The following is a 27,924-nucleotide window of genomic DNA, read 5'->3' as shown; positions in this document are numbered from 1 at the left end:
TTCATTTTTCCAAACGTATAAGTCCCCTGTTAACGGCGGAAGGTATGCTGAAATATGCCACTAGTACTTTCTTGTTTGTTGATATGGCTTTTCGTTTCGCTAAATTGCGGCAGCGTTCATTTCTCCAAACGTATAAGTCCCCTGTTAACGGCGGAAGGTATGCTGAAATATGCCACTAGTACTTTCTTGTTTGTTGATATGGCTTTTCGTTTCGCTAAATTGCGGCAGCGTTCATTTTTCCAAACGTATAAGTCCCCTGTTAACGGCGGAAGGTATGCTGAAATATGCCACTAGTACTTTCTTGTTTGTTGATATGGCTTTTCGTTTCGCTAAATTGCGACAGCGTCCATTTTTTCGGCAGTGTCAATTTTTTTTGGCAGCGTTCTTTTTTTTCGGCAGCGTCCATTTTTTCGGTAGCGTTCATTTTTTCGGTTGCGTTCATTTTTTCGGTTGCGTTCATTTTTTCGGCAGCGTTCATTTCTCTAAACTTAAGGTCCCCTGTTAACGGCGGAAGGTATGCTGAAATATGCCAAAAGTACTTTCTTGTTTGTTGATATGGCTTTTCGTTTCGCTAAATTGCGACAGCGTCCATTTTTTTGGTAGCGTTCGTTTTTTCGATAGCGTTCTTTTTTTCGGTAGTGTTCATTTTTTTGGTAGCGTCCATTTTTCAATTAGACCAATAATTTCTTGTTTAAGTGCCGTTGTACGTTTTCGCTAGTTACTGTTGTGTTTTTACAGATTATAACGAAAACAGTAAGAAATCTTATGATGAGCGATCGTGGATAAGGGCATCACAAAGAAGAGCTGTACAGATTGGCAAATCGTCGAGAGAAGTCGAAAGAAACATTGAACTGAAAGTGCATTTGACCAGAAGACTGCACTAACATTCGCTCTAAATCAAGATTGCTGAAAGGCCACGTGAGATAAGGGAGGAGCATCTTCATAAAATGCTGATATTTCATCTGGTACATAATTAATATCGTGCAGCATTGGACGTATATACAGAGCGTCCCAAATAATGTCACCGCGTGAGGAAAGTGAGAATTAAACAACTTTTTATGGAAATACAGCGGATATTACAGATGAAATAAGAAGTTAACAATGCTGGCTATAGAATTTCGTTCCAATTTAGCTGCTATCCACGTAGTATCAATGACGGTGTAATAAACTTTTAACAATTGGAAATTAATGGTCAAATCTTGATCAAGTGTATTAAAACGAAATGACTGTAAAGTAAGTTCTCCGTGGCAAACATTAATTCGATATTACTGAAATGTGGATTTGAATTTATGCTTCATATATGCTTCATCATGGTTGCTGGGCAGTTCACAGCTGAAAAACGTAGCCTCGTGGTGCTGGAATCCTAGACGATAAGAATTGAGCCCACGGCGGATCGCCGAACGTTGACGAAACAGATTTCCGACCGTCGTCTACCAGAACCGTTTTAAAACATTTTTGCTAAATTTTTTACACCAGCTATTAGCTTAAATCGGAATGCAGGACTTTCTGTATGAGAGCAAGCATCGTAAAAATATCAACAAAGTGCAACAATCCTTTCAACAAAATCCAAGAGTCAGCGCTGGTGTAATCCAACAAAAATCCTACGTGATCAAGCATAACGTGTAGGATTTTGCACATGGCTCAGTTGTGCAAGAAAATGCTCACTTCTGACCTAATCTTGTCATCGGCGATGAAGCATCAACGAACGAACGTGTGTTATCGCAACATCCTGTGGAAATCCGAATCAACTGATGGTAAAAGTAAGTTATATAATTACTTTATTAACAGGGTGTATCAAAAGCAGTGCAGACTCTTTTCTGATCAGATATTTTTGAAAGTTGAAAAGCAGGGATTCGTGTAAGAGAAAGTGAATGTATCATGCGGTTATTTACATTTTTGAACAATTGAACTTCTATACTTTTTAAAGCACGATGTGCTTCTGAATTTCGCGATCGAACAACATTTAGGTTCGCAAGGCATCTAAATGAATATGAACTGTACTGTTTATGTTCAGAAGCTTAATATTAAAGACTGGCACGTGCGCGGCACGCCGGATTTGACGCCAGAACAGGCGTCTTGTTTTTACTAACTTTCAGCTGGCCTGTGAGACCAATTGTTTTCGCTTGTATTGTTCGGCTTGTATTTCTCAGTATAGCACCGAAATCTCTTCGTCAATCAATCACTGAAAGCTAGACAACCGCGCCTGTCTTTACACTGAATTTAAGTAGGATATTATAGTTTGTGAAGTGCATGGAATATTCACTAAGAGTTGTGCGAGCTTTAATTCGCATTGTCTTCGTGCATTTTTTGTGGGAAAACCCCCGCAAGACTTGGGGGTCGCTTAGGCTATCGACAAAGAATATCACTGAACGACCGTCGTCGTGTGGGAATCAATACGAAAATCCCTTGAACTGTGAGACAGTTCTGGTCAAACAGACTCATTGAAGAATGATGATCAATCATAGTTATTAGATAAGAGCTCTCAAGTCGGAAAGTACGATAATAAGTTTCCTCATCTGTCATAAAAAACTCTTTTGTTGAAGCAGGAAACACACGAGACTGGTTGGCTATAAATAAATACGACTGTAGTTGTCAGGAACTGCCAGATAACGAAATGACAGATGGAAAGTGTATACATAAGTCGGAAGGAGAGCAAAATGAAAGTTTTCACAGTTTTAACGTGGAATGCGCTTGCTGACAAAAAGCTGTAACACAGACATAAAAAAAGACCAATGTATTTATTACAGCAGTGCGATATTTCTAAACGACAGAAGATCCTCGTTTTGGCCATGCAGGCTCAAGAAAAAATCTTACAAGAAACTTTCAAAGTCTGCTTTGTGGCAAACAACAAACTCTTCCCAAGATTTTGCTTTAGGATTCAATTTCTTTGTGAGCGCAATATCACGCTCAATTCCTTTTTGGTATAGCTTGAACATGGCTGCCATTTCTTCCGCCCCGGGAAACCCAAATTTGGCAAACTGGTCTGTCGTTAGTTTGGAATCCTGTGAAATTAGAAATAGCAGTAAGTTCCTAAGTCCGATTTTGACTGAAGCATTTCTCAAATTTAGGATTTATGCTTCGATTGCATAGTTGTAAGTCCATGTCAGCCTCCAACCTGGTTTGTCTCACCTTGAAAACTCTTGGGGCTAGAACTTTGCTCAAAACCTCGCATAACTGCTCTATTGTCAAAAACTCGGTAGACACTTCGATCATTTGACCAGCGTAGCTCTCTGGGTCATTGAATATACCTGTGAAAGAGGAAAATCTACCATTACGATCCGTTATTACCACAATCACAATCGTGGTCACATAACAATCATGATCGTTAGCATCAACAAATCAAGACCGCAGTAACAAAGACGACAGAGTTGCAAAAAAGCTGCGGGTACGCGGGTGCCACCCGTGAGGAAGGTTTGCTTTGAATGAGGTTTGTGAGGAAGGATTAAAGTTGAACACTACTTTGATCACATTCTTGTACCAAAATTTTCATTATGCTGGTTGCTACATGACTCAGTGACGTAACGTCATTTTGAGGAAGGTTTTCAAAACTTGAAATCCAACCGGAGGAAGGTTGAACTCTTTTTGCAACTCTGAAAGACGACCGCGATGTATTATATTATCTTACTTGCAACACATTCTCCAAGATCAGTGACGTCCATCAAATACATTGGTTTTCCTTCCATTGGGTAATTCAGGGTGTATGTACCATCCTCCTGCTTTTGTGGTCTTGAACCAGGCACCAGAAAATTATTCATATACGCTGGCATTCTTACACTGTTCCATATCATCGACCCTGCTTTCTCCTTCATATAGTCTTCAACTTTGGTTTTCGAGTCGAAGTGCTCTAAATGCAACGATATTGTTGGTTAGTGTCAGATTCAACTAGTTGCACTGTATGTTTTCACGAAGAGGAAAAAAACACAGAACAGGTTTCAATGCAGGCAGATGAGGCAATGCTCTACCAACTTCGACAGCTTGGGCCAGAAGGTCAACTTATTAACATCAGCCGTCCTCGGCCAGAGTAGGCACCAAGTTTTATCGAATAGAAAACGGCCGTTTAGCAAATCTGTTATTTACAACACTTTAAAGCCCAGGCCCTCAGTAACTGGCAGGAGAAGCTATATATGGCAACTGGCTTGGCCCCAAGCCCCCCAACAAACCCAGCGTCGGTATGCAGTAATTTTGTATGTATTTAAATTGTTGATAAATTCCTAATCACAAGTGTTTCGAATCATCAATCGTGTAACTATTTTGTAACCGATTAGCCGCTATTCTAGCATCGTACAAATACATATCCGAAATTCAATGAACTAAGTCGAAGACACGAGGCCTTGTCTGTTAAAACAACCAGTGAATGTGACCGTTTATCGGCGTTATAATTTAATACACGGTGTTATGACTTATGATATTGACGACACGGCAGGAACGAATTATAGTGCAATATAATACGAAATTAGATGCTGCACTTCAATACTCAAAACAAAACCTACGACTGAGCCTCTAATGGAGTTCTTCTTGCGCAGTCTTTATAGTCTAGAGCATATGAGAAAATGTCATGTCTCAAGATTGCAACATAATCTCTCGACCTCATAATCTTCCTTATGTAAACAACGCCAAGTTATGCAGTTGAACTCCCGTTTTTTTCAACATAATAATCCCCTCGAAAGGCCGATGTTTTACAAATGTATCCAAATGGGAGAAAGCGGTTTTGTGAGAAGTGTCGAAATGACCTTTAATCATGCAGATTGAACTGCCTACCTACAACAAAACCATACATCTTCTGTGCACTTTCCAAGCCGCTATAGATCAAATGTTTGACACCCTCTTGCAAGCAAACATCAACGGCGGCTTTCCCTTGTGTTGTCTCACGAGCTCCGTCCATGCTATCCCAGAAATTGGTGAGCAAGAACACCCCGTGTGAGCCTGCTATTGCCTTATGCAAGGACTCTGGTTTGTCCAGAGTGGCTTCAACCATTTCAACACCTTTGGCGGCAAGCTCCTTCGCTTTTTTGCCCTCAACAGACCGAGTTACTCCTCGCACTTTGAATTTTCCTCCAGCAAGAAGTGCTTTGACAACTCCTCCACCTTGCAAGCCTGTTGCACCAAAAACGGTTATTACACGAGACATCTTTGAAATTTAGAGCCGAGTGCTGTTGTTCTTCGACGTCTATGGTAGGGATAGTGAGTCGGTACTGGGCGGTAGAGTTATAATTACGAGTTATATAATTGCTTTTGTTTGGTCTTGTAATTAAAAATGTAGTTTCCCCGGGTTTTGCAGTGTCGGAATCGAGCAGTAAGATGCCCCCGGTTCCAGTGTATGCTACAAATGCGTTATTTTTTATCGATGTTGTGCATTCGTCTGGGCTTTATACCCTGGTATCTTCGTCAAGTAGTTTATAGCCGTTCTTAACAAGCAAGGATTATATCATCAAACATGCAAATAGCTCAAACACCCCATGCATAAAAAACGTTCTCTTGACTTACCCGGGGATCCCAACCGGGGGTATCCCCATTTATCCTCGTTCTTGTTAGCACTGACCTCTGTACATGTAGCAGATTACTGGATTGGTACTCGTTCTCGGTTACAGTGTAACAGGAAATTGAATTAAATTTCGTTGGACTGGGAGGTTGTCGAACATATATTCGCACGCTTTTGAATATACTTCTGTATTTTTTTTCTGACATAGATGAATTGCAAAGTTTTTTTATTGAAATGAGATGGAAGTCGACTGTAGCGGCAGAGATAATCGATACACTATATTGTGTGACTACATAAAGTATCGAGTAAAGTTTTTTCAAGATGGCGGCCAATCCAGTGGTATTTTTTGATATTTCTATTGGAGGTCAGGTAAGGATACGTAAAAGTATATCTTTTCATGAATTGTTTAAAGCTAATTTATTTATCATTTGCTCATTATGGATGTGGTATTATTTTTCTCCAAGACTTTAAATTGCTCGTGTTTGCCTGTTATTGAACACGTGTTTGGTAATCCGTAAAAATTTTGGTATAATATATTTAGGATGTTGGCAGAATGAAAATGGAGTTATTTGCTGATGTTGTTCCAAAAACAGCAGAGAACTTTAGGTGAGTTAAAATAAGGGCCAAATTCTTTTAGTGTGTGGGTAAAGTTAGGGGGGGGGCATGTCACCTAATTAGAAAATTATTACTAGCAGTTATAAATTATATAGAATTATTTTTCATTGCCCATTTCGTCTCTATTTGGATCTAGTCTTTGTGCAACAGTTATCTTGAAAAGGTTAAGAGAATGACTCTCCAAGCCTTCCTATTAAAGGATGTGGGTGCATGACCCCTCCCCTCCCCATATGAGTAGTAAGCATAACAAGTCAACACAAGGCTTGAGTGAGAGTGTTTTTATTTGGAATGATTTGCCTTTTCATTTTGCAGGCAGTTTTGTACTGGGGAATATAAGTGAGTATGATTGAAATTATTTTTTACAATTGTGTGGCCAATATTATGTGGCTTTAAAATCTTAGGTTTTTGTTTACCTTTTTCTACCAGAAAGGATGGTGTTCCAATTGGATTCAAAAGTGCTACATTCCATAGGTACATATCCTCCACCAATATGTTTTTTGGCTAAAAAGGTTGTGCTATGTGAAAAGAAATGTGATTTTTGGCTGCTCAAAAGGATTCTGTTGTATTTTTTGTCTTAAGAGTCATTAAAGACTTTATGGTGCAGGGAGGTGATTTTATGAAGGTAAAAATACTTTATAACACAAAAGCCTGTGTTTACTTCTTTTTAAATTATATGAAAATCTTAGCAATAAAAAATATTTAAATAAAAAATTAGCTGTAAGTTACCTTATAACGTACAACCAACATTCACTTTAAAATAACTTCAAGGGTGATGGAACAGGGGTTTGTAGCATATATGGTGGAGTTGCCTTTTCAGATGAGAATTTCAAACTAAAACATGACAAGGCTGGCTTATTATCTATGGCAAGTATTTTAGGTATTTTAACTATTGGGGTCAGGTATAAATAATTTGTAATATATTCATGACTGTAAAAATTCCTATTAGGCAAACAGTGGTGCCCATACTAATGGCTGCCAGGTAAATGAATGTTCATCATATGAATTGATTTTGTTAGAAGTGATATGTGCAAGTTCTAAGATATAAAAGACTTCATATTTAGGTCTTCGACCCTTTTCCTTGCAGTTTTTTATAACTTGTGCAAAGTGTGATTTCCTTGATGGAAAGCATGTTGTTTTTGGTAGGTAAAATTACTGGTGTCAGTATTCTCTTAAATATGTGATTACATTGTTCTTGTTCTTCAAAATTCCATCAGTTCTTATGATACAAATAGCCCAATGATTAGGACTACAATACTCACACCATGCTCAAAAGTCAAACTTTATTGCCATAGGTAAAGTTGTAGATGGATTACTAGTTATGAGAAAAATTGAGGTAAACGTTTTACTTCAGCCTGCTTCAAGCAGTTCTTGTAAATTGATTCAAAATTTTATAAAAATGATATATTTTTAATAATTCTAATGCCTTAGAACTGCAATATATTGCTTCATGGTTTATTTGTATTTACTACACCATTTTGAATGGGTTCTTTCACTTTAAATGCCCATCATTTATTTTCACGATGCAGAATGTTCCTGTTGGTCCAAACAACCGTCCTAAACTGCCTGTGGTTATTTCTCAATGTGGTGAAATGTGAGAATTCTGGGTTTTGGAATTCCGTAACGATGTTTTTTGAATGAAGAAGAACAGGTCAAGAAAAACACAGAATCTTGGGATGGCTGCTGAAAAATTGATCCGATAAATCAAGTTACGTTTTCTCACCGCGAGCATAAGTCATTACTGGACCGTAGAATGTAAAATATACTGAAATGTGAAAGATGGTTATTGAGCATTGTAAAGTAGTTTCACTGGCGAAGTAATGAATAAAATATCTCTGTACTTGTACGTTTGTACCACCTTTTGCCACTTGTACCACCCAAATTTTCCTTAAAAGCGTCTAAGAAAAAGCGATTTGGGCCTCTTAATTTCAAAATTAACTTATTCCAGTGGTCTGGCCTTAGCCCTTACAAGTCAGGAATAGGATTTATATTTTGTATAAGAGTTTTAAAAATTCTTTAACAACACACACAACAAATTCACAAATAATTATACTTTAATTCGTGCATAATTACAATAAATTGACTTATTTAAAATTACTGTACAACACACTTTAGCTATTTCTACTTATATTTCAAATTTATACTTATAATTGAACAGGTATATTTCGTTCAAAAATCATATTTAACATCAGTTATAAAATCTTCTAAAAGAGGAAAATCATTTAAACAGTAATTTAACTAACGTGCATGCAAGTTTGTGTATGAACGCACTCCCCAAAAGACATCAACTCATTCTGATTTACATGCCTTATGTTGCCTCAAGTTGCCTCCAATAAATGGTTGACTTTAATGAATTAAAAGTGTTATTGACATTTACATGCATTGTCAAAGTTTTCTTAACTAAGTTTTCGAATGGGAAAACCAACATTGTTTTTGATAAGGTGCATATAGTCCTAGCCTAGATCAAACATCAAATTTGTGTAGTCGCGTTATGGACATTGGACATAAGATTGATGTGTCAAGCGTTGGTCAATATTGACAGGAGTGCTTTTTAAACCCAATTTTTCTTTAATAAACAAAGATAATGGCACAATGTAATGTGAAGGTCATGGATGTGAAGACTGAAGTGGTTAGCACAAACTGCCAATCTTGGATGACAGTGTTTGAAACTAGTAATCCCTCGGAGCCAGAAGTTTGACCCAAAGTTAGCAAAAAAAAAACATTCGCATTGCTTTTTTATGCGAAGACTGTTAAAAGATCATAGTCGGACGTGCTTTGAAGATATCTTATAAAAGATTTTACGTATAAACACCTAATTATGCCTACTATACAACAGTTAAACAAGTGTTCATCAATTTTTATGTTAGTTTACCAAACGCCACATTTATTCTCTGGATTCATTCTGGTTCCTCTCGGGCAGTTGAAAGCTTTCGCAAAATATTCAGAGTTTGATAGCGTACCGATAACCCTGAAGAAAAAAGTTTTGAAAATAAAAATTGTTTTAATGCCCTTCGGGCAGGGAAACTTGGCCATTCAACACACATCACTTGGCTACTTAATTTACCTGTACTTCCCAGGAGTGTGGACCCCATTCTTAATCTGGTTCAAAGCTGCTTGTTTCCGGAACTTACCACACCAAACCTATAAAATACAAAAGTAATTTCACCGGTGCAATTTGGGACATAATGCTTGGATAATGCTTTTCTATGCTTTCTAAAGAACGAAGCTATGCTATTGGTTGAAACCAGAAATGTATTGTAAAGTGCAGCCAATGAAAATCATTCTTGCGAGGAGCTGCGACACTACCCTTCAATTTTAGGTGGTCTGGGTAACTGTGATCTGATCCATATACGACTGACAGCAGATAAAATGTGCTTTACCTGTGCAAATCCAAGGAAAAATAGTTGATCATTCGTAGCGTTAAGTCCTGGAAGTATTCCTTCATCTCCGTAGTTTTTCTTAAACGTCTGATACGCCTGAGTAAGGGAAACAGTTAAAATGACAAATTTTCCTTGACAAGGAAGTGAAGGAACCCTGTGCAAAAGCGAGTCATACCAGATTTTCGTCAAAGGAATTATCTCAGAGCAGGGCAATGCTGTTAATCAGTCATTTTGTAAATACAAACCTGATAGGCCTGTTTGACTCCACCGTTATCCGCAATATTCTCACCAACAGTTTGGGCTCCTTGGACCTGCAAGAGTTTGTAACAAGAAATATTTGTCTCACATTATGTATACAAAGATTATGTACGGCGCAATCCCACAAAGCCACTTACGTTCTCCCCGAAGAATTTATACGACGAATACTGATCTATAAGGCATTTTGTTTTATTCTTGAAAGCTTCGATAGAGTGATTGCTCCACCATTTTACAAGGTTACCGTTCTTGTTGAATCGTCGTCCTGGTAACAGAAAAATTGATTAAATAATGCTCACAATGGTCAAATGGATATCTTGCGTATATCTATATCAAATGTTGCTGTCGAGAGCTTGGTTATTTCATAAGGTATCCTCCGTGCATCGCCTACCGTTGTCATCAAAACCATGTGTAATCTCGTGACCAACAACAGCTCCAATACCGCCATAATTCAACGCTCTTTACGGATGAAATTGAATACATACGTGTAATTAGAAATCATATAGATCCTCTCTTCAATTATTGTATCATGGAATAAGAAACACAAATATAATATATATTTTACCTTGGGCGATCCTTATTATAAAACGGAGATTGTAAAATACCAGCTGGAAATACTGAGGAGAAAAATGTAGGTATATATGTATAAGATTTACTATTGCTACGCTCAGTTCGCTAGGGCTGGGGTATCTCATGGTAACTTGTTTGTTGACCAATTTTGTTCTAGACCTGATAATGAGAGGTCTGCATTTTTTGATAGCTTATGCCCTTAGTAGGTATGTAACATACTGTCTTTCGAAACATGTCTAATTGTCTATAGCTGCACTTTTAAGAGACCCTGTGTCCTAGCCGTATACAGCAGTATATTATTTATTTATTCACGGTTTCATCCCAGGCTCAAGCGCGCGGTACATCAACATCATTACCAATGTTGGCGGCAACCATGTGCGAGCTCATCCCAAACCATTTTTAAAACGCTGCTTTGATTAACAATAAAGTAACCTGTAGTCTTTATCACAACTATATATAAGATGTACATTAAGATATAAATCTTACCTATTTTATTTTTTGTGGACGAGTAATATGCGTTTACTACTTGGGGATCCATACTCCATCTTAAATGAAGTAAAAGAAAATATTGTAGAAAGACCATTAGACTAGTACATAAACTTGAGAATCACAAAAACCTCTTTTTAAACTTAAGTAGCCCTGAGGCTGAAGTGAGGGATTGGCCTGAAAGAGACCGTCGCTCGAACACTGTCAATTCGTATTAAATTTATCAATGATGAACGCAATATTCAGCTTACTCTTTCTTATTCACTGGTTTCTTGATATTTTCGTAGTACTGCTTCATGAAGAACGCACTTTTCTTTAAAACGTTCTTGAAATGATCGTCTGTAGGTTGGAGCTGTGGGGTGAAGACAGACTTGTTATATTAAAGTATATATAAAAATAAAGTGGAAATAAACAATTATGCATTGCTGTAAAACCGGTAACCAGCGTACCCCATCGTATTTCTTATCCAAAGCAGTGTTGTTTTTGAGATAATCAGGATAGCCGATATTTTCCAAGATTGCATTAGCCTTCAATGATAAATATTCAAATTAGTAGCAAGCTAGTGGGAGAATTACTCCCTTGTAATATTTTTTTATCTTGTATCGTTACACTAAATTCAGCTGTGGTTCAGGGAATGTGCTACCCTGTGCAGAATTTTAAACGATGTTGACAGCACAATATTTTGACTAAATCTTGGAAATCTGGTGTGTGTATGCAAATCCCCCCCCCCCAATCTCAATGTTGGTTCCTTAGTGTATCATCTCTTAATTGTGCCCCGGGTCAGAAACATCATTGTGTCAATAAATACCTTTTCTGTTGCACTTTTCCTTGTCTTGTCATCCATCCATTCAACGCTGTCCAAGTTTGAGATGAAAATTTCACGGATTTCTCTAATTAACTGCATTATCTGTTGTCAGGAAACCAAATAAGAAGGATAAAATAGTCTGTGGTGTGCAAATGGCCTATCTTATTCATGGGAATCGCGTACATTTTCGTTGGTCCATTCAAAAGATTCAAGAATAGATCTATTGTAGTAACTCCTTTGACAGCGATTCAATCTCAATGTGAGCAAATTTTTTCTCATGTTCATTCTTCATTGAAATTGATAATGAAGCGATAAACTGTTTTCTGGTTAGCTTTTTCGTTGCATGCTAGAGAGCTACAGCGTGGGGAGGGTGAAGTCGTGAAACGAGGTTGTTTTATACGAAGGTGACTGTAAGATTAACTAAGAGAAACTACCTTTTCTTTACTTCCTCCACTAAACTTCTCATTGATATACAACAGTCCGAGAGGCATCCCAAACGCTCCTGCTGTGGAAGACAGACATTGTCTCCATTGTGGCTCTTCTTCTACTGTACCGCTCTTGGCTTTCTTGTATTCCAAGATGATTTTCTTGAAGTCTTCCGATAGCTCGGACATGTAACCTGAGACAACCCGCCACATCATATAGTTGGCTACAATACTAAAATCATTTTGCCAACTTTAGTTTGTTTGTTTACTACTGGTGGTTAAGGAACACTGGAGACATTGATTTTCTATTGTATATGGAGGTATCATTGCCGTTTTCAAATCAATGAGAACTTACGTCTTATCTGTGTTCTTAATCAGGAGCGAAATATTTTTGAGATAGTCCAAGGCATAAACGACAACTATGCTGTCATTTGTCATTTTATATCCTAGTCCGTCAAATATGTTCTTAAAAAAACTCAACCAACCAATCTAAACAAGAAAGAACATTTTGGTAATATCCTTGAAGGATAAGGCACTTTTTCCTAACGAATTCTTATAATTATTTGCCGGTGAGCTAGAAGTTTATTGCTTACTTGGTCCCCTGTGTAATTGATCAGTTCCCGAATGGTCATCTTTTTGTAGTGTTGATCAATGTTGCGTTTTTCTACGATTGGAATGGTTGTCTGAAAAAGTAAACATGATTACATTTTACATTTGTTAACACTGAAGTGTTATTTAAATGCAAACGCTAATACTCTGTTAGGGAAACTCTCCTTTGAGCATTGAAAATTATTATTTCTGTGGTGCAGTCATGGCAACTAAATGTCAAACCCGAATTGCTCTCGTTGACCTGTTTAACTGTCCTTAATTTTCTACGTTCTGAATAATGCCATAATAGGCTAAATCGTTTTATTTTGTGGAATTATACAATTCCCTTCCATCCGTCTCCGTCGGGTGTGATTCGTTAACTAAAATCTTTACTCAAAAAACTCACCTCTGCAATTTGCTTTTCCAAGTCGTAAACGTCCATCATCTGTCTTTTTGCGTCTTCCCCTTCAGCGCCCAAGAGTGCAACTGTTTTGATCATCAACGTCTGGTATGCCTTTTGTATCTACGTACGTTGTGCAAGAACGAATTTAGTACACTGGATGGTTTTGGGACGAAGAGAACATATCTTTACCTTCTCTTGATCTGTTTGGTTGCTTAGATAGATATCTCTAGTCATGCCCAATCCATCTTGATCAACCTGCCGAAAATTATGAAGAAATATAAACAGCGAGAAACATATACTTAAACCAAATTTGAACTTCTGCTGTGACTTTTGTGCTATTTCTGTACGACCAAATTTTAGAGTTAGGACGGCTGTTTTTCAAAAATATATATTATACTGTCCAAAACAGCTTTTGGAAAATTTTGATTGTAGATTTGTGTTCACTCTTTGTGTTACAAACAGTTATATGGGTTATTATACTGGATAAGTCTTTACCTTAATCACATTAACAGTCGAATTATAGTAATCAGCGCCTGTAAACATAATGAAAAACGGGCTTATGGAGATGTTCCTCTGCATATCGACCATCGTTTTGGTGAAATCCCACGATGCTGCATTCCATGTTCCATTTCCCGTCACGTTCCACGAGTAGTAAGCCTTGATCAGGTCGTGAAGAGGTTGGGCGCCTTGGCTGTTGATTTTTTCCCTGTTCATACATGTCTCGTAGTAACGAAGCGCCTTTTTTACCGCAGCGTTCTACAGCACAGAAACAACAAATTGTACTTGGATTTACTCCATGAAGGAGAAGAGAAACAAATCGGTTCAAATTGGTGCAAGTTGGTCTGACGACAGACAAAACTTGAGTGTCTTTTTATTTTACCGAGCGAATTTTGCACATTTCACTGGAATTTCTACGAATCAAGACCTACTATAAAATCCAGGAGAACAATGTTTCGCACAGGCTACAGCGAAGTTCGCACGAGACCGAGAAACGTGTACTTACATTTTTATATGCCGCCTTGGTTTTCGGATTATTGACAAGTTTCTTTAAAACGTTATCGTTCGCCAAATTCAGAATGTCGAACTGGCCCCACATGGATTCTGTGTCTGGTATTTCGTTGTCTCGTTCCCAACCCCCGCACGCGTAGTTGTAGAAGTCCTCACAAGGGTTCGCGGAGAAATTCATGGAGGACATCAGCTCTAGTGAAGAAAGTAGAGGAAAATTATGAGAAATTCATGGAGGACATCAGCTCTAGTGAAGAAAGTAGAGGAAAATTATGAGAAATTCATGGAGGACACCAGGCTCTAGTGAAGAAAGTAGAGGAAAATTATGAGAAATTCATGGAGGACATCAGGCTCTGGTGAAGAAAGTAGAAGAAAATTATGTGAAATTCATCGAGGACACCAGGCTCTGGTGGTAAAAGTAGAGGGAAATTATGGGAAATTCCATGCACCTATTGGTCAGGAAACGGTTGACATATTTCGAATGCCGTACAGTAATAGGATTAGAGAGAAATAAACTAAACTAACCATATTTAGGATAGCTTTCAATTATCATGGATTTCATCCAACTTACATTTACTTTAAACGTCAATTCAATTACCAAAACTTAATTGGTCCTCGAACTGGCGGTGTTCATTTTGGCAAGAGATAAATGCGACAATATGTAACTCGGGAGGGGGGAATTTTAAAGGTGGTGCACAGCCCATATTGTAAACAAACGCTTTGTTGATATTTTAAACTGCGATATTTTTTAAAGCATCTTGCGGTCCAGTGAAAATATGTAACACCATTTTGGTTTGCAATATTTCTAAATGATAGAGTTATTGCGAATTTCGGGCAATTTTAAAATCACTGAGTCTCTCATTGTCCGAGCAGAATTGAAGCGCAATAGTCACTGACCCAAGAGATGAAGATAATGATTGTACAGATATTTTGCAATTACTTTCCTTAGCTCATCGCGACGACATAGGGCTGTTATAATGCATTGCATTTTGTTATTTTATTCCGTCACGATGTTGCTGATCATGGAAATGGACCCTAATGCGTTTGCCAGATGATTCTTGTTATCTGTCTTTGTCATTTTTTGGCATCCACGATCCACGTCATATCCACGACCCACGCGCATCATGTCCTGGGAACGACAATCTCTCGGCGTTCACGATTGGTGCATGTGATTACAACTTTGATGCAGGGTAGCAGCATTTCTTCCCCCGAAACTGCAGACAGCGCAGCGAATAACGGGAAAGTGCTGAATTTAATTTGGGTTATAGTATTACAAAAATGCGAAAGCATGACGGGGTTTTTTTTTACCAAAACGGAAATAACATCAATTGTCGATAACCCTCGTTGTCACTTGCTTTCTACGTCGTAAGCTTAGCCTGCGGTCATATTTGACACACATTCATTTCTTGGAAAATAAGTTATATTGGTCTTTGGAAATAAGCAAATCTTTTGATGTAGATATCATGTTTGCGACATGTTGTGACAACATTTTTGCCAAAGTGTTTTTACCGCTCAGAAAAGCTATTAGCGTGCAGTATAGGCTTTTAATGGAGCTCGCGACAGGTGATCGCGACACAAAAGCCCAGCATGCCCAAACAAATTACCTCAAAATAAACCGCACAATAAAATATGAAACAGTTTTTCATGGGAATATAATGCATATAGATAGGACAACGACTATATAGCGCTTGCATGTTTATGAACTGATGTACCCTTTATAATGTTCTCAATGAGTGAATCATAACCGTTTTCGATGTGTTCATAGTTCATTTGCTGTCGCACGGTAGCTTTTAAGCCTTAGCCCTTTTTGAACGAATCGTATAGTTTTGTTTGTCACAGCTGAAATGGCTATGTGAAAAGTAATTGTGCGTTTGCTTAATATGACCCCTCGATTGTTTTGCATGTATCCATTCTATCATCGTCTTGATGCTGGTATGGTATTATTACATTCCCAGCAGAAATTCCGGGCGCGAAAAAAGAGTTAAAAACGGTAATATTGCCGTCTCTAATACTATATGCACCTGTTCTCCTGAACACGAGGCAGAAGAACTATGGCCCAATTTGTGTATAACATTTTTAAATTTTACGAAGTGCATGATCATCGTAGGTGAAGAATTTCTTGTTTTGCGGTGAAAATAAGGTAAAGCCATAGAGGTCATTCATAAATGTTGATTTATCTCTGAAATCGTCTTCCTGAATTGGGTCAGAGGTATGTGTGCTATTTGAAAATGTGAATGCATAGGCAGCAAAGGAATTGGCAACCGTTAACTGATTTGAAGGATAAATCGATGTGACAAACACCTTTATCTGAATGGCCATCATATCGTGTTGTTGCAATTAGTGTCTCCCGTTCGGCCTTGTCACATATATTGGGATAAAACTCTTAAAACTCTCTTTTAGTTAACAATTTTTGTGAAGATACGATTAAAACAACAATTAAGAAGAAAAATTGAGCGAGTTCAAAAAACCCTAAAATTATATATTGAGTCAACATCCTATGGGGCATATCATACATTGCCTGCCTTATGAGGGGTCCTACATTATTATTAGGGCAGATGGTTTGTTATACGATTATGTGTAGAACAGATGCAAACTTGTTTTAAAATAGAAAAAATCGCTCACTTCCATCCAAGGAATTTTACATCCGTATCTATGCGCATTTTCCCCATCTTCATGGGTCGCGTTAAGTGTGCTCGCATCCCCCACCACCCTTGGATCATAGCATTCCAAAATTACATGAGAAATTGAAATCGATGTAACTTCGAAGTATTGACAAATTACTATATCGTCTTTAAATTCAAACCGCACTTTCGCCATAAATTCACGCACGCATGACCCATAAGTGCTTTTTATTATACTTTTATTATACTAGGTTTGAGGCGTCCCCTATCGTGCATGTACAAACAAAAATGGTCTAGCTTTATTTACAATTGAAACTATAGAGCTACTTGTCTGTTCTGTAGACGTAAGGGGGTCGCGCTTACTAGGCCAGTCAACAAAGCCGTCAATTGTACAAGTCGTCATATATTTGCGTGCTGCCATAATAAGAGAATTGCAAAATATCACGCCGTAGGTGTTGTTCGTCGTAAATCATTAGAATTGAAAATCAATAGGCATTCTCACAACACCCACTGAGTGGGTCATACAACACTTTATAAATCAACTGACACGTAAAACTGCGTTCGCCGCGGAACCTACCTGCCGCATTGGAAATGCACTTAGGCGTTTTGCAGGCCCCGTCAGACTTCGTGATATTTCTTGTTAGGTTTCTTGTTAGGTTTCTTGAAGTTCTTGTAGCTTGTATTGACTGTATTGTATCTCTTTTCAACACGATGAAGCACACAAGCAATACAATGAATGCAATCAACAACACGACAGTCGTAGCAAGCAAGATATTTCGCTGACGGATATAACGGTCGAGCACTTTCTTTATGGATTTGGGCTGGTTGAAAAATATATCGCCATTGTTATTGGCTGGTTCTTCAGTGAGCGGTGTGTTCCCTGTGTGGGAAGCCATATTTTTCTCTGAGCGCGTCTCGATTAAACACAGGCAGATGGACGTTTTTACGTTTGGCGAATACTGAAGGCGTTGATTTAAGCAATTAGCCGAGTTTGGAGTTTGAATAACGATCGAGGGTCGAGGCTTTATTTCGTGCTATCCTGCGTGGATCGAGAGACTATCCTCCAAGTATCGTGGCCTTGAAGTTGAAGTCGAGAGATTGCAATAAGAAGACATGTCATCATTAATGTGAACTTTGTGATTGCCATTTTAAAAAGCTGCTTTAAATTGTGGCCAGTTTACCTCGCCCCGGAAATCTCTTGCACACTTTCTTGTTCATCGTCTATAAGCTGATTTTAAACGCACAATACGAAAACAAATACTCCTAAACGAGGCCATGAGTGGCGGCAAAAGTGAAATAAATTGTAATATATCAACTACAACGTAACCGATCGAGTTGTATTTTTCTAGCGAGAGAAATAGAATTGGGAACAGGCTGAGATTTATTCACGATTGTCAGAACGTATTTTTAAGTAAGTTTGAATCTCTAATCAAGTCTTTGTCTTTCAAGAAGGATTTTTCCGTCGACAGTGATCAACACCACACACGAACCTCGAATTCAACACTCGCGTCAACTCGATCCATGTAAACAATTTTCACTTGATTAGGCAAGAAAAACTAGAACATTTCGTCCATAAAATGAAGTTAAAAGGAAGTGGCCATATAGCCAAGCTAATGGACCATAATAAGCGCTTATTAAATGCGTCACTGTGTGGGCTGAACGTAAATTGCACAAAATTGTATGTAACAGATGTTTTCGGTCTTAGATTTAAGTGTGCAAGCGTTTTCATATGAAAATTTTGGGTGATGAAAGTTTAATAAGGATATCCGAGTGCTTTATTGGGAGCTGTGGAGCTTCTGCAAGTGCAGTTTCATTAAGAGAAAGAAACCTGATATTTTAATAAGAAAACAGCGTTGATAGAATGCAAAAAATAGGCCCAAAGCAACCGAAGCAGATGCAATAGAATCAAAATAGATTAAATAGACTCCCAACCCATGTTTATCTTGCGAAACATTTAAATGAAAGCACGAAATTATACGTCTGATTCTTTTGAAACGGTGGATTACCTTTACTGGCCATAATTCTCAGGATTTATAATTAATTCCTATCTCAGAGTAACACTCGACTATTCCTACTTCGCAATGTAAGCCACTTGAAAAAAGTGCTCGTGCATCAGGGTATAAGCTTATATTTATCAATGAGATAAGTTTCCATTTATTTTAATGTCTATCAACGCGGGAACTCTTCGACAAATCTTGCAGGAGAGTATATGACTAATTGCAATTGCAATCCGTGATGTTGACGGAAGACTTGGGGGGAAATTACGAAAGACAAGCGTACTAATAGGAAACATAACTGCGATCTTCATCCGCATTTACACAATATTTTGTTGAGCGTTTGGGCTTGTAGGGAAATTTAAACGTTTAAAAGAGATATCCTATGTTTACGACCAATTCATTTTGTCAGAGGCTCGTGTAAATGAAGACATCATTTTGCCAATTGAGCTGATGTGCTCGCTGATAGACAAGCGAGCAGCATTGCTAATTATGAATGATTGAAATTCTATAGTAGCTTAATTAATATGTTTCACCCTAACAATGCCGCAAAAGAATACATGCTTTCGTCTACACATTTCAAGACAACTAGCGGACTGAGTCAGTCGATATAACGATATTCAGATATCTATATTCTTTCATGCCTCGTAGTGTATCCCCGTTTTTCATCGAATCATGATGTCTCCACCTTGGTTTCATTAATAAGATGCAAAGTATGCCAAACGTGTCCGTTAAAATATTCACCACATATTGTTGTGAAGATATAGCATTAATCAGGTTTGGATTTTTGACAAGACAGACCCTCGAATTTCGGATCTGTTTGCACATAACTGTTCGATGGTGGAAGTTGTCTCACAGCTTGAACGAGAATCGCAAGTGAAGAACAAGATGATGAAATACAGTCGAGCATGATGACTACGTGCCCTTTACAGTATCTCGTGTTCTCCCTGTTGACAACTTCTTTTCACAACTGCAGTAATATTACTCAAAACATGCGAATACGTTGTACAACAAAACTGATAACCTTGAACGAAACCTTGAGTCATGTTTAATCTTTCATTCCGAATCTTGTTGAGAACTGTCATGTTTACAAAATACACCGAAGCAGTCAGACTTTTCACGAGTTTGTTGAAAAAAAAATCTGCTAAAGGATCATCGCGATTGATTGTCTGTTTCTGTTTATAAAACTTGTGTATTTTGTGTGTGTTTAGACTTGGAGTAATAATATACAGTCAACTTGCTTCTCAAAAATAGGAGCTTTCACTGTTCACACGCCCATATAATAATTAAATGCTGCATGATTACATTATATATTCTGAATGCATACCACGAAGGTAAGGTAATTTAAATTGTTTGTTGGTTTTTTTAGGATGTATGTCATTATAAGTGGAGGTACAAGAAAGCTTAAGAAGCCATCAGACACGAATGCGTCAATGCGAATATAAAGAAGAGGTAACTGTTTACGGACTGTTTTTTTTTTAAAAACCGCATCAGGAAACACACTCGACCTGAATGCACGTATTAAGATTAGTGTAAAATCTAATAAACCAAAGTATTGTAATATTAGTACGAACTACGAAGTATATTTCTCGCAGAGCCTTGTGTAGTGGCAGTGACTTGATTAATTTTGGTTGCGTTTAACAGCTGTTAGAATGCAACGAATGTGAGATCACTCATTTCATTTCATTTCGAAGACGCATGCAAATATTTTACCGTATGCATTAAAGTGATGAAACTGAATTGCGAATTATTTATATTACTGGCAATTGGCAAATATGATTCAATATTTGGAATATTGTATTTATATATTTAATATAAGACTGCCGGAGAAAGACAGATAGATTATTCTCCGAATCAGGGGAGTTGATTCCCGGCACACGAGACAATAAATCTAGGTTTTGTTGTTTTCTGCAGGGTCGGATTGATAAAACTGAAAGGTTTTAAAATTTTTACTGCAAGGGGGTTTGAAGTAGAAATTATATTAGCTCCGTCATGTGCTTTTTCACGCGCTTTTGTTTCACAGCTGTCGATATCAAAATTACACGCAGAAGAAGCGGTAACAATTAAACCGGGCTTGTCGAAAGCATTTAGTGAGAAAGGATAAAAAGCAGCCGTGCAAAGCCTTGTTAGCTAGAAACACGAGCCACGAACATGTTTAAGCACGATTTCGGTCTGCGTTTGCACGGACCCCTGAAGCTGAACGAATTTGAGCACGCAAATGTTTGGGTCTGGCTTTTCACCGAAACTGTCCACAGCTTTATTGCCGCCATATCAACCGGTCTTTTACAGCTTTTCGCGCGGGGATTGGGGGTGAGAAATATCAAAAACCCACTATTTCTAAAATAACATGAAGTGTATAAAAATTGACGCCGCTGCCATACAGACTTGTTAAACTTGTTAGAAATCATCGCATGCTCAAGTGTTCCATTAGAATATCGAATGAAACGTTCAGATCGCTCTATCGTGACTGAATGGTATTAGACATTACATTCTACCTGTTGCATATAAAATAGTCGTCACTTTCTGCAGTAAAAGAACTGATCATTTTCACGGTGAAACTCACATCGGCTTAATGGACGCGACATAAGGCGAATGGCGAATTAGATGAGCGCGGTAAAAACACTTATAATATTGAATAGGTCACCTACCATAGTTTGCTATGACGCAATCAGTGGTGAGGCACAGCTTCTCCCTAGTTCCCATGCTTTCTTTTTGAGTTTTTTGAGCTAAGAGGACGCTTAAAGCAATAATCACCGTCAACAACACTCCAAATACTACACCAACGACAATATGTGTCCCGGTAAAAAATGGTGGCTTTCTGTATCGAATTCGTTCGGGTTGTACGTCGGGGTTTAAAAACTCATCGGAATTATTATCTTCCCACATGTCATTCTGGCCTTCCAAACTAACGAACGGCGTTGACGCAGACATGATTCTCGGAAAGGCAGTTCTCTCGGGACCTGAGTACTCTTCTTTTTAATCTCAAAGCTGGAATAATAGCGACACCTGATGTCTCCAAGAATCAAAATGTTTCCAAGAATGTTTCTAGTATCACTATATTGAAGCTATACGACGTAGCCTAGGCACCAAAAATCTTTTTAAACCCCTGTAGTCAGCTTTGACTGACACTTGACGTCCGCTCTGTCTGGGAATAATCTTTCTTTGAACTTAATTTAGTTTAATTTCGGAGGCTTTTAGGGTCTTTAAACTGTGAAATTGTTGCCTGATCAGGAACGGTAGCAAACAGAGATTGGTATGTTGCAATATTTTGTGATGATTCTTCAATGAACCTGGAGTTAGATTCGTCTTGGATGCCACCGGTTAAAAGTCTAACAACTTCTTTAAACAAGTACAATAAACTAAGCTCTTGCGTTATAAGCGTGATGACGGTCGAGGTGATTGATATATTGCGATGATGGTTTGAATGTAATAAATAAATATCATTGACGGTTTAACTTCCACTGCATTTGTGGAACTTCTTGTTTCACTGGATTGAAAAACTGTTATTGCATTTCAAAGTCAGTTACACAGTTGTTCTAGTTTTGAACTTAACAATAAATTATATTTCTTCTGATTCTCCCCGTCGACTCATTGGCACCTGTTAACAAAGTTAAATAAAAATTATGTTTTTCTGCACATGCTTTGATATCTCAGATCCAATGCAAAATCGATGTTGCCCTCAGTATTTAGACATAGGATGTGTTTATGAAGGGTCTTTGAAATAAAATTTGCGGGCCTGAGAGGCGAAAAATTCCTCATATGGGCAGTTTATTACCCCTTTTGATTAATCGTACTGTAAATTACTATCTTGAGTCTTCCCCCTCTTTCCTTTCGTCTCTCTAAGAGGCCCTGCGTAAATAACTCTGTATTTTTCTATTTTAACTCCGACCTGTATTCGTAATGGTAATAGATACGAGAAATCAGGTCCGGGGAGATTTGTACATGTTCAGACAAGAATAATGATAATTGATAAGACCTGACTTTTGACGTATTGAAATGAGCCTATGGGATAAACCCCGATCCCTCATATCCTGATGAATGTAGACGGTGAACAGCTGCAGGGCCGTCACCTGCAAGTTTCTGAAGTTACATATGATTTCATACATATAAAACTTTCGAATTTATAGTTATAAATATGACAATAATCAAGCTTTGTCGATTGCATGTACAACTATTTATTTTCTCGTCGAGCTGTGAAAATGAACATCATGAATAATTTAATGTAGTCTGACAGAACAAAATATTAGATCAAGATAAAATGACAGCACAGCTGAATTATCATTTGATTATATACTCTACATTATGGCGATGGAAAGTCTAAAATGGATAGTTTTGCCTTCAAGATTTGAGTAGTTCTGACACGTCAGAGAAGTCTTGGATATATTTACGTTTCTAATTCATTCCTGTATTAATGCACCGAAACCTTATTTTGACTAAGTCGGCATAGACTAAGTCGGCAGATTAATTTCACTGTATCTTTAATAGATATTCAGACATTTCCTTTGTGCACTTGTAGACTCCTTTTACTACGGAACACATGCAGTGTTCACATGTATAGTCTACAATTTGAATATATGTTTTGTTGGTTGAGAAATGGTTGAAGCCATATAGTCACTAGAGGCTGAAGTAATTCACAAATTATATGCATGAATATCATATATCAAAGCAGTCGTTATATTGTCAATGTGTATACAGTAAATGATTGGCGAATGTGGTTGAGCAACGACCTAAATTTACAAGGACCTAAAGGCCTTCAGGAATGACTGAGTGTGTACAAGTTTCCTCGCAAATTTCAGATAGTTGGCGAACCGCATTTGACAAGAATCTATTCGAATATGCTGCTGCCTAGTGCCTAGTTGTATTTTGAACGTCTGACACCTACTGATCTTCGTTGTTTAGTTGGATTGTTATTTTGAATAGTATATTTCGATATTAGAATCTTCCCATGAATCAAAGTATACGTACCTATTCTTTCTACTCGCAAAATGAACGATTATTTAGTCCTTACGATTCGTCAAGGATCCACGTTTTCTTTCACCTCAGGCTTTCGGTTCCTATTATTCCAGCGTTGGCGTTTGGTTATCTTTTGTCAATATCTCTTTAGCCTCTTCTTGGGCACGAAGTCGACGAATCGGTGATGATGGCTTTGAGGAATGCTAATGCTCTAATCTTCAGCAATATTTAGGCTCAGCGAAGAGCATTTGTTGCGACAGAACAGGGAATCATTAGGTTGACATGCAATATGCTTTTGTATAAGACCTCTTCTTTGACCTTTGGCTCGTAATGTCGGCTGAAACTCGGCTTATCTTCGCTCAGGATTCATTAGCCATGCAATGGGTGCAAAATTGGATGCAAACTCACGGTGAAACACGCCGTCTTCTTTATCGAAATGTGTCTGAACCCTGTTCAATTTAATCTTCGGACTCAGTATAGTCGGCACATAACAGCCACTTTATCGGTATCAAGATTGATATTCCGAACAAAAAACGTGCGTTAGATAACCTATCATACTTCAAAATACTCCATTGACGTGCTTGTGTCACCCTTGAACTGGGAACAACACCGAATACGTGCTTTGCGTATAAGCGTTGGCTGTGAAACGGTTTTATATTTTCCCGACACGCTTAATTCCAGCGTTTGTGATGATAAATATACGGCGATAATTTTTATCTTTTGCAAAACTAGCAACTCGAATGTGCGTGGTTTGTGAAGTCATTAAATATAAATCACGACAGAAATGGCGCTGCATGTCTTTAAAAGGATACGCAAAAAAAATACTACATTTGTGTTTCTACGCTTACCATTAAAGGTTATAATAAGGCCTTTCCCTCGAGGTTATCAATGGTTCATCGAATCTTCGGATGTTATGTAAATATCAGAGGCAAAATTTTATCTCGTAGTGCTGGGATTTTTCATGGAAATATAACCGTGACTCTCCGACTATAGTGCAGTTTTCCACCAGGCGGAATTTTTCGCTCGATTTTCTTCTCAATTGTAAGCGGTGAAGGGAATCGGCTACGGTCGAATTCTCCGCACAAAGAAAATCGAGCGAAAAATCTCCGCCTATTGGAAAACCGCCCGTAAACATGGGCTTTATCCGAGTATTTTTTAATATTTTTAATCTGAATTAGTCTTTTCTGAGCAGAGAGCTGGAAAAGCTCAGCTTCCAAACTTTGGGGGGGAAATGTTAGTGTTTATAGATACGTACTTGCTGAGACCCCAATGCAATTGGATGTAAAACATAGTTCGTCCACTTGACTTTTGTTTCCATTGGTTACTAAAAGTGAAAATGATCTTTTCTAAGTCGATATATATTGCTCTTTTGTCTTCTTGGATGTTTTTGTGAAATGAGGGCAAATATTGACCTTACAAATAAACTACGAAAGAATTAGGTGTCAATAAATATGATGGTTGAAGAAACGTATGAGGCAATAACCAGAGACCAGTTGTGTGAAAGAGTAGTTAACTTTTAACTGTAGTCAAGGACAGAATTGTGTATTTCTGAGTTAACTAGGATTTAACTATGCGAAGTGCAGTTAAAGATATATAACTTGATACTTGAACGTATTTCGCATATAGGAATGATACGATATCGTATGCCAAACCTGCATAATCACCATAGCGTTCAGGTAATTCTCACTCCAGTGTTTATGTATGAATGACGTGCTTCGTCTCACATTCAAGGGAGATTAATTAAAACCTAAGCGGCGAAACCAACGTCATATGTACATGCTATATTTACACTCTTGCGAAATCCTTATGAAACCTATATCTATATTATTGCGTCGTCCAGATAAAAACTCTGGGATAAGATATCAATTGATTTAATTAACACACTAATCTATGGACTAATCTCTTCAAACATAATAATCACGACAGGCCGGAAAGGCTAGGAGTTGAAAGTTCAAAACAGTTTTTTGTTGAAGGCTGTGTTGAAGGGACGCCCAGACGATCAAAAGCAGCGAGAAGAGCGGGCACTTACTGAAAGTGTTACCGAATCATCGAAAGTCGAGACACGAACTCAGTCAACCACTCAAGTTTTTTCTTTGTTAATAGACCTTTTCAGCTTGCGTGCAAATTAATAGACCTTTTCAGCTTTTGCATGCATTTCAGTTGTTGTTGTGACCATGGAATAGCCAATAAAACTTAACCATTTCAGACCATGTGACTTGAAATGGGTTAATTTTCATACAAGCCGAAAAGGTCTATTAACAGTGTCTGAAGTTTTTTAACAGCCTCATTGTCCTGTTCTAAAAGCCTCTTCGCTTTGTCTCCAGTGTGAACGAGTTCAGTTAAACCACAGTTAATAGAATATCCATGGTTTGGAGACTAAATAAAAGTACAATACAACTCATTAACTATGTTGTTGTTGTTCAGGTTTATGTAAAAAATGGTTCCTTTCTGGTCACGTGTCTATTGTATTTTAGCCAAATTTGCCAATGGCATTCATCTTGCTAAGCTCATCAACCTTGACTTGAAAAATATGTCAATTATAAAATTGGTATTGGTTTTGTCTGTGCAAAATACAATAGACATGTGATGAGAAAGGAACAGTTTCTTGCATAAATCTACTTCGACATAGTTATTGAGTTGTATTGTAGTTTTATGTGGTCTCCAAACCATGTATTTTCTATTAACTGTGGTTAAACATTCTCCCCCTCTCTAAAACAACAGCGCAAGCTGCATCCGTTGGGCCAGACACAAATAAAGTCTTATAGATAAAGAAAATATTATTTAAATAAAGAAAACACAACTGAACGGAAAGTCAAGTTCTTCGACATGCAAAAGCTATACCATCTACGGTTAAAAAAACTGAAATTAAAATTGATTATTATCTAAGCTTTCTATACTAGTATACTAAAGAATCATATAGCAACACTTATCAACACCTCGACGTCCATGTGTCTCTGGTCGTTTTTATGCTTTAGGGGTTTATTTTGACATTATGCAAAGTTTTATATTATTGCTGTTAATCACGACTAACTGGATGGATTATCTAACCACGGCAACCTAACGGTCCTAACCTATACAATGCTTCGTTTTTCATAACGCAGGACTGCTGGTGCTGATCGTATATCGAACTGAGGGATTCTTTTCAGAATATGCTGTGTTGTTTTATCACTTTTATGACAAGGAGCCAAACGTGCCTGACACAATGAGGCCAATTGGTGATGGTTAACACGATTATGTGAAAAATACCATAGATGAGCTAATTTTTACCTTTTTTAACACTTGTGGTGCTATCGTCATCATCGGATAGTTTGCTTGCATACAACGCTACAAATATAATAAATCCAACGAAGAATATCATCACCAATACGAGCAGGATTTTTTCCAGAGAACTCCAGTATCTTCCTCCGGTGATTTTTGTGTCCACCAGCTCGGCTTGACTACTTGTGTACTTTGCATTCTTGGATGCATTTTCGCTTTGAGATGAAGCCATCGGAAGGTCGCTGTAGCAGATCACCGGCTTTCTTGTTGGAACTGACCCCGAGTATTTCGTTTTGTATCAACTAACAGCTCCACTTCAGTATTGAAATGCTATGTCGAAAATGTCGAAATTCCTCGCTTTCAACGTATGTTGTTTCTCGTTTTCAAGTGCCTGTGGAATGCAAGTCTGTTATCAGATTTGTTTACCTACCACTTTCATCATAATAGGAATGAGAATTAATATTGTGGCATGTTTCGGATGCTATGATGTACGTACGCATAATTAAGAGGTCTCTTTGCTTGTAATTAGTGATGGATTATTTTGATGATTGTGGCTCTGGTTTGCCTAAAGTGCTGGACCTCCGTGTGGCAGACGAGTGGCATATGAGGGTTGGAGGAATGGGCAAACTCTTTAAGAGGAATTCAGCTGTGTGTGTTGAGTTCGCCGTATTCTAAAAGAGATACATTATTAGTTATGGCTGTGTATGATCTTCCTTTTTACCCTGGAGGCACTTGGACAAACAGAGTCCTTTCGTGGGGAGGGGAGGAACTAAACAATTATAACGTAGCTACAAGTAGAAAAATGTTGTGTACCTATAGTCATCATGTGTGTTATTGAATATTGATGCTAACTTGTTTTTTATTTTGCATAAAAACAAGTTTCAAAGCGTCTGATCAAATTTCGTTTACGTGACATGTGGGTAGCGAACTTGGCAAGCCTGTGTCATTCCGCTCCCATGAACATGATTTATTAATGGCCAGTTCTGTTTGTAAAAAGACTTATATGGCTGCTGTGCTGTCCACATCACAACCAAGAAAGCAGTTATGGAACAACTTCCATTCTAATTTAGGCAGTTTTTGTTTAAATTTT

At 37.9% G+C, this 27,924-nt stretch overlaps 3 protein-coding genes and 1 pseudogene across 5 annotated transcripts; 2 read left to right on the top strand and 2 right to left on the bottom strand.

Moving 5' to 3' along the window:
• The first annotated feature begins 519 nt into the window (after nt 1-519).
• The window catches only part of LOC114518073, a 39,811-nt pseudogene continuing 12,406 nt past the window's right edge, over nt 520-27,924 (top strand).
• LOC114518063 (nmrA-like family domain-containing protein 1) lies at nt 2,722-5,248 on the bottom strand. Its single transcript, XM_028537974.1, has 4 exons — nt 4,759-5,248; nt 3,626-3,844; nt 3,130-3,248; nt 2,722-3,002 (listed from the first exon to the last, which is right to left on the bottom strand). Exons 1-4 carry the CDS (start codon nt 5,126-5,128, stop codon nt 2,811-2,813), a joined length of 900 nt encoding a protein of 299 aa, XP_028393775.1. The 5' UTR covers nt 5,129-5,248; the 3' UTR covers nt 2,722-2,810.
• LOC114518072 (peptidyl-prolyl cis-trans isomerase H-like) lies at nt 6,407-7,937 on the top strand. The gene is made up of 7 exons (XM_028537986.1): nt 6,407-6,430; nt 6,521-6,716; nt 6,863-6,958; nt 7,041-7,073; nt 7,179-7,233; nt 7,387-7,427; nt 7,621-7,937. Exons 2-7 carry the CDS (start codon nt 6,690-6,692, stop codon nt 7,687-7,689), a joined length of 321 nt encoding a protein of 106 aa, XP_028393787.1. The 5' UTR covers nt 6,407-6,430; nt 6,521-6,689; the 3' UTR covers nt 7,690-7,937.
• LOC114518054 (endothelin-converting enzyme homolog) lies at nt 8,158-27,508 on the bottom strand. Of its 3 annotated transcripts, none has more exons than XM_028537962.1 (20): nt 26,844-27,508; nt 24,832-24,900; nt 14,007-14,203; nt 13,499-13,759; nt 13,193-13,258; nt 13,007-13,123; nt 12,606-12,695; nt 12,368-12,501; nt 12,022-12,244; nt 11,591-11,689; nt 11,232-11,309; nt 11,034-11,134; nt 10,783-10,841; nt 10,292-10,343; nt 10,118-10,185; nt 9,867-9,991; nt 9,717-9,782; nt 9,472-9,567; nt 9,156-9,232; nt 8,158-9,059 (listed from the first exon to the last, which is right to left on the bottom strand). In XM_028537962.1, the coding sequence occupies exons 1-20, from the start codon at nt 27,064-27,066 to the stop codon at nt 8,960-8,962; spliced, it is 2,301 nt and encodes a 766-aa protein (XP_028393763.1). In that variant the 5' UTR covers nt 27,067-27,508; the 3' UTR covers nt 8,158-8,959. The 3 variants fall into 3 exon arrangements, with proteins under 3 accessions (XP_028393763.1, XP_028393764.1, XP_028393762.1); XM_028537963.1 differs by lacking the exons at nt 24,832-24,900; nt 26,844-27,508 and adding exons at nt 21,272-22,221; nt 23,589-23,908; XM_028537961.1 differs by lacking the exons at nt 24,832-24,900; nt 26,844-27,508 and adding an exon at nt 17,207-17,725.

The sequence above is a fragment of the Dendronephthya gigantea genome, unplaced genomic scaffold (assembly GCF_004324835.1).
Source record: "Dendronephthya gigantea isolate DGI-Jeju-01 unplaced genomic scaffold, DenGig_1.0 000010F, whole genome shotgun sequence".
NCBI lineage: Eukaryota > Metazoa > Cnidaria > Anthozoa > Malacalcyonacea > Nephtheidae > Dendronephthya > Dendronephthya gigantea.
Note: the sequence above shows the minus strand (reverse complement) of the source record. Positions and strands in the feature narration are given on the sequence as shown.